The sequence below is a fragment of the Perna viridis genome, chromosome 5 (genome assembly GCF_037379345.1).
Source record: "Perna viridis isolate PV_CMFRI_1.1 ecotype Kerala chromosome 5, ASM3737934v1, whole genome shotgun sequence".
In the NCBI taxonomy this organism is placed as follows: Eukaryota; Metazoa; Mollusca; class Bivalvia; order Mytilida; family Mytilidae; genus Perna; species Perna viridis.
Window position 1 is genome coordinate 47016260 of NC_142449.1, and position 12440 is coordinate 47028699.

Here is a 12440-nt window from a genome sequence, read left to right on the forward strand (position 1 = left end):
TCAAGTGATATAACCTGAAAGAAGGATTCGTCTTAACAATAAATTAAAACAAGAAAAAACAGCATAAATTACAAAAATTAATATGTCTAAATAAAAAAAACGGATGTGTCGGTATTATTATAGTGAAAATTCATCAAATATGAACACTTCATCTTAATATATGTTTCACTGGTTCCTTGTTTTGTGACCGGGAAAGTAACCAGTTCAAACAAACAGCTGGAGATGAATGCGGCCGAAGTTGGAACTTTGGCCCAGAGTTCGCCCAACTTCACGTCAGACAGACATGCTAAAAGAATTCTTTCAGCACTCAATGAAAATAGAAAGATTCTCCGTTTTTGTGATGGCACAGTAGTCATCTGCAATTCTAGAATACCTGTTCAAAAGAATGTTCTTGCAGCAGCAAGTCATTATTTTAGGTACAAAATGCATTGAAACCCTCTTTATAGACGCTTATGATTCTGTAATTAATCTTAAGTTGTGGATGCAGACCCCTACCTTACGAACTTTTCCCCCATACCCTAATACTGTGTTGTATTATGTAAGAGTAATCAAGGGAGCCAATGTAAGTGTCACGCTTGACACTGGTTTGTCTTGCATATAGTGGCTTCTCGTCCATGCATTTGGGGAAGAGGAGCCTCTTTTTATTGTCTACACATCAGGTTTGAGTAATTAATGCTTCACTTACACGTACGTTATTAATATGGAAAATGTGAGGATTATTGATGTCAAAAATATTGATTAAAAATCAGTCAGAATAAAGACAAAATACACTTTTGACAAACTTGAAAGACTATTTTAAACAAATATAACAAGAATAGGTATAGTTGATATGTCAAAGGGACAACAACCCCACCAAGATGAAAATGTCAGCCCAAGGTTTACGATGCATCCAATTTTGCACCAGTCATCATAACTTCTGTGACTTGTTCTTTGTATGACCAAAATAAAATCCATCCTATTTCAAGCACAGGGGCTTGCTCCCACTATCAAATATACAGCCAGAATAGTATATAACATGAATAGAAAACTATCCAGTTTATTAAATGTGATAAGCTATCAAGAGTTGTACATTTGCAGGTAAGTTAGACAATATTTCTGTAATGAATCAGGCATTTCTGTCACAATTTTGTATGTTATTGATGCAAACCAGATGTGTGGATGATTAGCCTGAAGAGGCTCCCCGTCCACATATGCTGGATGAGCAGCCACACTCTTTTTATTTAATAACATTCATGTAATTTAACTCTTGGTATTACAGTATTTCTCAGTTGTATTATTTGGTAGGTGGCACTACTGTTTCACTCATTTCTTTATAAATTATACATCTAAGTGATATATCCAACTGTTAGTTTCTACAAATTTACAAAATATCGTGACTAGTAGGCTTGAATTGACAAATTTAAAAAAAAAAAATTTTGTACATCGAATTTGAGTGTAAACCAAATGTAGGTAATTTGGTCACTACCCCGGATACACTAGTTGCATGTCAGCAATATTTACGACCTTGAAAATATCATTTATGCTGTCAATGAACTCCTCAGAGACCAATACTTAATACAATTGGGAAATAATGACATAAATTTGTCATTAATTTGGTCCTGATTCCAGTGGCACACTTGAAATTGTGCTAAAAATATAATCTCATGAGGTACCATTTAATTAAAATATTTATATCTGTTCAATGCATGTAGTACTGATGCATGTTATGGCAGTACAAATGTACATACATGTATCCATGTCTACACTGTGCTAGATGAATTTTTGTGTTTCTATAAAGGGTGGCCATGCAGAAAACAGCATTCTTCCAATATTAAAGACATTTAAAATTAGTTCAGGGATGTTTAGATTCTATGGTCTCTGATTAAATATAAAAGTGTAAAATAATTTCTATTTTTGATGATTTTTAAAGGATGGGGAGTTTCTGTTTTTATTAAATCTCAGACATGCTATTGGGATTGTCTGGGAAACATGGTTGCATGTAGGGGAAAAAAATAAAGTGCTTTATTCATATGCAATTTACAAAGTTTTATTTAATGTCTTTTCACAGTACTCTAAATAACAGATGATATTGAAATATCTTATGCCCGATGCAAATACTACTTTAAAAAATATACCACTAAAATTTTTCACGTAAAGTTGACTAAAGCTTTCAAAATCCTGAAAAAAAACCTTGATTAGAACACCATTTTATTATCAAAGTATTCAAGGATGATAAATGAAAATCGCATAAGATTCTTATTATATTAGTGATGTTACGATTAATCAATAAATGGATTTATCTAATCCAAATAGGCCTTCTATGATACTAAATTTTATCTTGATAATCTATTATTTGAAATTAAATCAGATAAATGTTTACCACTAATGTGCCTCTTTGCATAATTATTTTAAGTTAATTTTTGTTTTCAGTTACATGTACATAAATATATACTTCCCAAAAATTCTTAAATATCTGTGTAGTAGTGTGTGAGGTTTTAGAAAACCTGTTAGTAGAATGTTTGATACTAAAGAACCATATATACATGTATATGTGTGCACATGTAGCATGCTTCCAACCGAATGCATTATTGCTGATTTCTGTTATTAATGTTACGTCACTCATACTTCAAAATTATGAAATTATTTTCTGTTCAATTATAACTGATTAATAAATGATTATATCCTTTCCAAATTTATTTCTGATAATATATTATAAAATACATTGTATTTCTGATTGCCCATCACTACTCTTTATGATATTTTTTTTTACATACAGTAGGAAATTTAAACTTGGACAATTCTTGTTAAACTATACAAATTCTTTCAAAACTTTACCCTGTCTTTTAGTGAAGTTTTTTTTGGGAAAGGGTGGAGTTCAGACAGGAAAGTGAGAAAAATGGTCAAACAGTAAATATTAGAAATATATACACCATTTTCATGGCTAGGAATGAACTGAAACAGACTTTTGCATATCTGATACATGCATTTTTCAGAACTTGAAATTTTGTTATACAATGTATTGAACAATTCAGCATTTACTTTTTTGGATACAAGGAAGAGTTGGTATGGATACATACAGGTACAGGTTACACATTTTGGTCCATACTAAAGTTCCCAGAAAAATCTCATGTGATTTGATCACGCAATTATGCAATTTAGTGGTTAAAAACTTATAGTGTGTGCCTATATGCGCGAAAGACAAACACTCATAGGGTGTATTTAAATGCATGGTAGACAAAAATGAAAAATAATAATATTAACAAATAATAAAGAAAGAAAAAATAGAATTAATGAAAATATATGAATTAATAATAGCAAAAAAATATAAAATAAAAGTTGAAGCAAGGAAATGATCAAAGTACAAAAATGAATGTACGCTTTTATCATTTGTTTAAACGGACACTCCTAGCAATCATTTAAAAGAACACAAAACAATGTGTAAACGCACGATAAACGATGCATGAACGCTAAAATGGGAAACGTGAATGTTTTGAGGAGTGTACATTTCACAATGGAAGACATTTTGTCATCTGACGTTTTGGCTAATACTATATTTACCTTTTATGTTCTTTCAGCCACTTTTTAAAAACAAAAAACTTTCATTGTATTACATGTACATAAATATTTACTTCCAATTTATATGTCATTATCTAAAATATACATAGACATTTTTTAAAGGTAATTTTTCAATAAAAGGCAATCCAAAATAAATGTTAATCATTACATTTAAAGAAATGAATATAGTTAGAAGTAAGAATAATCTTAAGGAGGTAGAACTAGGATAAGGGACACAATTCTTACAAATCATTGGATTGTTTGTATTCAGCATTTTACATCAATCTTGTTTAAGCATCAAATTAACTTGGACTGATTTACTTCTGTTTCAATTGAAAGCTTGATAGGCTCTGGTGAAATATAATATGATACAAACATATCACTGATTTCAAGAGTTATGTCCCTTACCTTAGGTCTACTTCCTTAAACCACTTCTATCAAACCTATCTTATTATTTAAAACTTCATCATGATATTAATCAAGTCATGATTTCTTTGGTAATTGAAACATCTACATAATTGATGAAATACCATTGTGCTGGTAAAATAAGATAGAATTAGCTGCATTTCAGATTTTTATTTTTCTGCTTTATGATTAACAATTTTTAGGTGTGACACAGATTTGGAATAGTTTTGTTACGATTCTGGTCACATACATTTGTAGTCTGAAAACACCCTGTGTATGGGTAGAACTAAAGGACCAAAATCCCCTTCCAATTTTGATTCAGTTTAGGTTAAAGAATGTACAAGTTACATGTACATGTAAAAACAGTTTCTCTCAAAGAACTTAATATCAAGCATAAATTGTCCCATAAATGTGACAGGCATATCTGATATTTTCAAGATCTGTATGAGAATTCGAAACACTTATTGAATTCATTTCATCAAATACTTTTATTTCTGCTGACATGTTAATTATAAATACTTAAATATGTACATGTATATATGTACATTCAAACCCAACTTTAATTTATATTTTTGTGTTTGCTTTCTGTTTATACATACTGGAGATGTTGTCCTGTAACTATGGAAGTTAAATGCAATAAAAGTCAAGCATGGGGCATGTTTGGCATCATCAGACTCGGCTGCAAGTTGCCCTATAAAAATTAACAGCTCTTCAAGCCATTTTGATTTTTTTTTCAAACTGGTATGCATTCATCATAATGTTAAATGTCTTGTTTCTATACAATGTACATGTATATCAAAGAATTTAACCAATATTGATTGAAAATCTTGTTCACTATGATATATTAACTTATACAATTGTTACTTATGTAAAATAAATCATTAATTACATGTAGGTGTGTTTTAGTAGAAAAAAAGATATGCAGTTATACTTGATAACAAAAATTGCTTTTGGCTCATGTGGTTGCTCAAAATGAAATCTCCCCAGAGGAAACCCTGGCTATATCACTTTCCAGGGACAGTCAATTTATCAATAATGCCCTCTACATAAACAACTATTGTTTTTATCTGATGAGGGTATTACCATGTGGTATTGTATTTATCTGATGAGGGTATTACCATGTGGTATTGTATTTATCTGATGAGGGTATTACCATGTGGTATTGTATTTATCTGATGAGGGTATTACCATGTGGTATTGCCCTGTGATCATTTCATCTTGACATTTTATAGGCCTATTAATGAATGTCACATGACAATGTTTTAACCAATTAAAATATATCATTCTTCTCTGATATGACATAAATGGATTTCATACATGATTTTTTCAGACTAGTCTTCAATTATGATGACTCAACACATAGTCCTTCGGCAGATCCATCCACAGTTGATCTTACATCTTTGGGGATTAGTGAAGAAACTTTCCAGACCATCCTAGATTATATTTACACCTCCAACATCAGCCTCTGTGATGAAAACATACAGGATATGTTACAAGCTTCAGATTTGCTTCTCCTGATAGACCTAAAAGCTTTATGTTGTGAATACATCGAACAGTGTATTAGCCCACAGAACTGTATAGGGATCCGAGAATTCTCAGCTTTGTATTCTTGTCCATGGGTACACCATAAAGCATCTTGCTACCTTGATGAACATTTTAGGTAGCTTGCAGTAGAATTTATTTTTATCAAAATTTAATAAAAAATAATGTGTAAAAAACTGGTCTGGACTAGACTTTTCTTAAAGTCTATTTATATCAATTTAAATGTATTTTTAACCTGATTTGTGAACCAAACACTTGTTAAAATTAAACAAATTCTACCGTCCATAAGGGGATCAGTTAAGGTAGATATCACTGCATAATTGCTAATGTGTTTTTGTTTATATATTTTAAGGGACATTAGCCACTGTGAAGAGTTTTTACGACTTCAAGCCAAAGATTTGAGAGAAATATTGAAGAGAGATACTTTGATAGTAAGATCAGAGGAAGATGTCTTCAACAGCATTTTGAGGTGGAACAAATTTGATGAGAACACACGGAAAGAGGAGACAAAAGAAATTGTACGAGAGTGTGTTAGAGTGGTACAACTACCTCATAAATATCTGGAAAGGATATGTTCCTCAGATCCGGAGTTTTATGCTTGCCTAAGTACTCATGGACAAAGTCCTGAAAGAAAAGAAGAAGACAGACGATGCAGAGGCTTTACTGATGTTATTGTAGCAGCAGGTGGAGAGGGGCCTATGTCTATGTATGTTTTTTTGACAAGGGAAAATACTCTTACCAAAGTAGTACAATTATTGGTTTAGCCAAATTTTGTAAAATTGTAATATCAGTATTCAAATAATAATTATTTTCCCTCATTACTGTGAAAGTACTATTGTTACTTTGGTAGCAGTTTTCATGGTTTTCTAGGTGAACCACACCACGAAATTGGGTTCCCAACAAAAAGGGGATTCCTATGTTTGGCTTACAATGTACTCACAATGTGAGTAAGTGTCTAAGTTTGTATAAGTAAGTTTGCAATATATGATTTGAGCATAAACTTTAAAGTAAACTATGTACTTGAGAAGTACCTTTTCTGTTTTAATTTCAGGAAACAAGATGATATTGAAATAAAGTCGTGTGTCAGATGCTTAGTACCTAACAAACGTAGTACTAATGGTATTGGTCTTTGGATAGATCTGCCACCACTTAATGGTCAGAGAACAGGACATGGAATTGTTGATGTTGGTGAGTAGACAGGACTTCATTATAGTAACGGACATTATTAACCTTTATTAATTGCACACAGGGTTTGTAAGTTTCCCATGTAGATTTAATTGAAACCCGAAAACTAATCTGCATTTTATTGATTCTTCTGGTATCTAAACACACTGCATTACAATGTATTACCGTATCTTCTATTTTATGCTTTTCTTAACCTATTTTATCATGTAGAACTATATATTTGTCATTTTGTGTCCATATTTTTAAATAAAAAGATGTCTTGCTTTGAACACTACTGAATTCAAGTTTATGTAAATGATACATCTCCATGCATTTTAATGGTAGACAAGGGCCCATTCTCATGAAACCACTAAGCCATGTGACGAGACTTGCATACCCTATTCAGATTATAATACTTAATATAAATCTCCTTGTATAAATTGTTGACATACTCAAAGTTCAAGATTAGTACGGGTATTCGTAGATCATTACATTTAAAAAGTATGGAATATTAAAAAAAATAAACAATTAAACAATGTTTAAAAGATTTTATATAAAAAATGAATATAGCTAATCACCATAGCAAAAAATACAGTCAATGGAACCTTAAAATAATTTTTAAAAGTTTTAAAACAAGGAAATCTGATTGATATACATGTACATAATCATTTACATTGATGCTATACTTTTGGAAATGTATATATTAAAATGTTGTTAATTAAAGACTTTCATATGACTACTTTATAGGTGGCTGTTTATATGCTTGTGGAGGAAGGGATTCTAATTGTCTTATCTTAAATACATGTGAGAAATATGATCCCTTAACAAACAAATGGACTGATCTTCCTAGAATGAACCATGCACGAGTTGGGTTTGGTTTAGTTTCTATCGATGACAACATTTATGCTATTGGAGGCAGTAATGATATGACCGAGCCTTTAACATCAGTTGAAGTTTACAATATTTATACAAACAAATGGACCCAGTTGCCAGACATGAACTTGAAGCGTGTTTGGTCATCTTGTTGTGCTGTTGACAAAAAGATATATGTAATGGCCGGTGGTGCTGTTGGAAAGCTTTTTGAGGCAGTTGAGTGTTTTGATACAAGGACACAAACATGGACTTCAGTATCTCCAATGAGGGAGAGAAGATGTGATGCTAGAGCTGTAGCTGTTGACAAAGACATTTACGTATTTGGAGGTTTTAGGAGAATTGAATGCCCCAGTGCCATGCATGGAGGCCACAATATAAAGTTTTGTGGAACTGAAGTGTACTCAACCAGAAATGACTATTGGGCTCAGATGCACACAAGAGGAACTGGTCTCTGTACAATGTCAGACTCCTCCCAAGTGTATGGGGCTATGTATGATGGTGAAGAGATTCTTGTTATTGGAGATTTAGATATGGAAGGTACCTTCCATTGTATCAGAGCATTTAACATACATACGTGTACATGGCATTGTGTGGCCCAGAATGCTCCTCCTAATCAGCGAGGGTATCCTGCTTGTCTGTACAGGCTTCCCACATATTTGTTAAGAACCTTTCAGTGGGAGCAAGGAAAGTTGACATTTGAACCCAAGAATAAATAGTTCTTAAGGAAGTAGACTTAGAGTAATGACATAACTCTTTAAATCAGTGATATGTTTGTATCATATTCAATTTCACCGCAGCCTTTCAAGCTTTCCTTTGAAACAGAATGAAATTAGTGCAAGTTACTTTGATGCTTTCATGAAATGATTGTAAGATAATAAGTACAAATGTTCCAATGATTTGTAAGAGCTGTGTCCCTTACCCTAGGTTTACATCCTTTACTCAGGCTAATGATAATAGTGCTACTTGTCCTATCAAGCTTTTAGTGTGCATAATTTGTTTTAGATTTTTGTACTAAGATCAAAGTTTGTTACTGAAGTAATTAATTTCATATTCATAAATTAACTACTTGTTGGAGAGGTTTACAATTATCCTCTTCCTCTTGTTCACATTGTAGTTAATTGAATGTGCTGTTCTCCCCAGGTAATTATAAAACCAAGCTTTGCAGTTTTATATTTTTTACAATAAGAATATAGGTACATTATTTTTTGGAGAATTTTTATGTATACACAGGCTATGCCAGGAAGCACAATGCTGTATCAAATGACTTTTTATCTGTAGACCATTGATATATTAATTGTTTGAAGTATTTTTTTATTGTATGAGAATAATACTGTGAAACCTGTCTATACTGAAGAACTTTAAAACTGGTTCAAATAAGTGTTTGGTATGCCAAGGATCAAAATCAAAATGTGTCTGGTTTAGATAGGTTTTTTTGGTTTCACTGTAATAAAATAAAATCATTCATATCATTGTAAAGCCAGCCAGCTTGTTTATGTAGAAATACATGAACTCCTGCAAATGAAAATTATAAAGGGAGACAATCCAATGTATGGGTTTATGTTTGTAGAATTTGAATGGAAACAGTGATTAATTTTTTGTTCTCTTGCTTACAGTATTTTTATTTAGTTTAAAGTAAGACAACGCTTTTTTATCGATTTAAAAAAAAAAATTTCCGATAATTGTTTTATAGTACTGGTAACTAATATTTAATATGCAGCTGGGATAAGGTTTGTTATACACTTGACTTGTACAAGTAAATAGACAATTACAGTGTACTTACTTGACATAAAACTGATAAAAGAATGATGCTTAGAACAGCAGGAAAATGTCACCAGCATTTTCAATGGTTCGAGCCGTATTTGAATACCAAAGTTTTTGTCAAGTCACTGTCATTTTCTTTATACTGCTACAAAATTTTAAAGAAAAACGATGTTTTAAGCAAGAAAAAATAATGTTTTTATTCGAGGCAGGTGTCATCCTGGCAACTTAAACAATCTGGCTTTTATGATGTCACAACAGAAAGTTAGATTCAGTCAGTGACGGTATAGAACTTGTAAACATACTGTCAATGCATTATGACTGCTCAAAGAGATGTTAAATATTAGTTTTGAAATTAATCACACTTTGTTACTTTTTTTAGGTTTGTCTGAATACAAGATCAAATTTGTAAAAAAATGACTGTAAATAGTTAAGTCATGAAATTTGATCAAACTTACATGTAGTGACTTTTTTCAGTATTAATTGAAAATATAATTTTGAAAGTGAGTGGAAACTATTACATGTAGAAAGTTTGTATTAGAATCAGGCATGCAGTGAAACCTAAAAAAATACATGCAGAACTTTGTATTGGTGAAATAGAATTAAAACACATATTAAACAAACAAAAGTGATGTGATAGCACTGAAAAGAGATAATTTTTGACTGGTCAAGACTGGAAAATAAAACTGTAAGAAATTTGCTGTTCATTTAACCAATTTTCAAATTATGAAATCCTTCATTTTTGTTGTTTGATACAGATTAGGCATTGTTTTTGACTCTTTTTGAAAGCATATCAACAATGAAATAATCTGAGAAAGTGTGATTACTGGGCATGCCAGAATCGTACAGAGATCTATAGCTCAATATAATAATTTATGTATTTGTTATATTTTTATATTTTATATTTAAATCATGCTGGGCATTATTTGATATACAGTATTTTGTCAGAAGAAGACGCATAGAATGTTGTTAAATGATTTTTATTTTAATTTAATTTCCTTGTATACAAATGCTTATGAGTCAGGCACAGATTTATAGGGAGCAGACCCAGTGTACACCCTGCCCCCTGAAATTGGGAAAAATATTTGATTTTGAGAGAGTCTTGATTTTCTTTTCTATCCCATAGAATTGTCATAACTCACTTTGTTCAACCTTTAATTCTATTTACACCCCCTATTCTGAAATCCTGAATCTGTCCCTGTAAGTTGAAATACTCTTTACTGAATATCTAAAAAAATTTTGCATATTTCTGTGTTTGAAAATAGGAATGTTAATCCTGTGCTCTTTATCTTTTTCCGACTCAGTCGGTATAGTTCCGCTTTTTACCCTTTGTCCTTAAAGACGCTCCTCCATGGAAATGCATATCACCTGATAGCAAGTCTGCTTCCCAATTGGCCAGATGTTGATAACTTAGTGGCATTCAAAAGAAAAAGTATCAAAAGTTGAAATTGCATGCTATGTGTTATTTCCTGAATGAAATGCAGAAAAATATACGTTAAAACAAATTTTACTGCGTCCGCTATCTTTTTTTAAAGGTAGTATTTGTTTTTTTGTGGTGGGGGATAAAGAAATGGATTTACATGGAGATGAATGCAAAGAGCACACTGGTCTTCAGTTTATAGGGAAAAAAAACAAAAAGTAGCTTTTGATCAGAGTGACATTGGGTAATATTATGGTAAAATGTACATTTTGTGTACATTGTATCATTTTCTGTTTGATAAGATATTTTCACTTTTCTATGTAAAATTAAAAAAAACTTATTCTATTAACAATTTGCAAAACTGATTCCCAGTGCTGCAAGTGTACATGTACATATGGTTCTTTGTCACTTTAATTGATAATAGAATTACATTGCATATACACTGTACATACCATGTCCATCCAAAATACCTCATGTTGAAGTCCATCATCATCCTCCAGATTCAGGGTTTTGAATCCACCCTCACCTTGATTGATGTGTGTTATATATACATGTAGGACACTTTTTGTGTCCATACAAATATATCAAGAGCTGGTATTTAAACATTCATGCATTCACCCTACCAGTGCACCTGGTCCACGCTCCCAGTTTTTACTGGAATCTGAGTTGCTCACTTGCTTTTGTTACTTTGTATGATTTTAGTTACTCTATGTTCTTTGTTGTGTATGTCTGTTTTCCATATCTGGTCTTTGTCCCTGGATTACATTCTTTTGATTACTGCTATAACCTTGGTTCCCCTTGATTACTCATCCATAAAATAGTGTATTTGTATCACATCTTATTTAATATACATTGTGTATATGTATTACATGTGATTGTTATTTATTTAAATTTTTACTGTTCAATATCTTTTTAGGATATAACCATTTTCTTGTTTCATCTGTTACAAGAGATGGGTAAACAGAAATATAGGCACTTCTGTTTCTTATCTCGTGTGTCTTGTTAAAAGTGCTGCCTTTTGTTTTATTGTCAGATTTGTCTGAAACTTAAAACACTACTGTCTGGATGAAATGGCGTATGATAATGTATAGATCATAATGGTATTAGAATGTTTTGTATTTTGATATTGCTCTAAACAGAACTATTGATGCACCTGGTACTTGCCTGAACCAGACATTTTCTGCTAACAGAACTGTTGATAAACCTGGTACTTGCCTGAACCAGACATTTTCTGCTAACAGAACTGTTGATAAACCTGGTACTTGCCTGAACCAGACATTTTCTGTTAACAGAACTGTTGATAAACCTGGTACTTGTCTGAACCCAACAAATTAAGTCCAAAAAAGTTTAGTTATGGCAGGTTTTATTGTTGAATGTTGAATATTTTTTACCAATTTTGATGAAATTTATGAGAAATATTTGTTTTCATTACCTGTATATCCCAGTGTAGTTTAAATGTGAATGTTGTGTCTGTGTCAGCCTAGTTCCACCCTCTCTATCTTGTCAGCATCAAATTATGGTGCTGCAGTAGGTTTGTTTTCATTGATACAAAACTTGTCAATGGTAACTTAATGCAAGTTATATCAATTGCAGTTTGTTTTTCTATGCTGTGAGCAATTGTAAAGTTACTGATGCCTTGTTATAGAGTAGTTGTTAATTGCATGTTTTATACACTATGGGTATGAAAAAAATGAAATCTGGCTTAACTGAATCCTGCATATATTGAAAACTGTCTTCAGTACCA

At 31.8% G+C, this 12440-nt stretch overlaps 1 protein-coding gene across 1 annotated transcript; it reads left to right on the forward strand.

Annotated features, from left to right (window-relative positions):
- The first annotated feature begins 173 nt into the window (after positions 1-173).
- LOC148617972 (gigaxonin-like) lies at positions 174-9445 on the forward strand. Its single transcript, XM_088585665.1, has 5 exons — positions 174-416; positions 5270-5599; positions 5834-6187; positions 6533-6669; positions 7393-9445. The coding sequence occupies exons 1-5, from the start codon at positions 223-225 to the stop codon at positions 8232-8234; spliced, it is 1857 nt and encodes a 618-aa protein (XP_088441791.1). The 5' UTR covers positions 174-222; the 3' UTR covers positions 8235-9445.
- The last annotated feature ends 2995 nt before the right edge of the window (positions 9446-12440 follow it).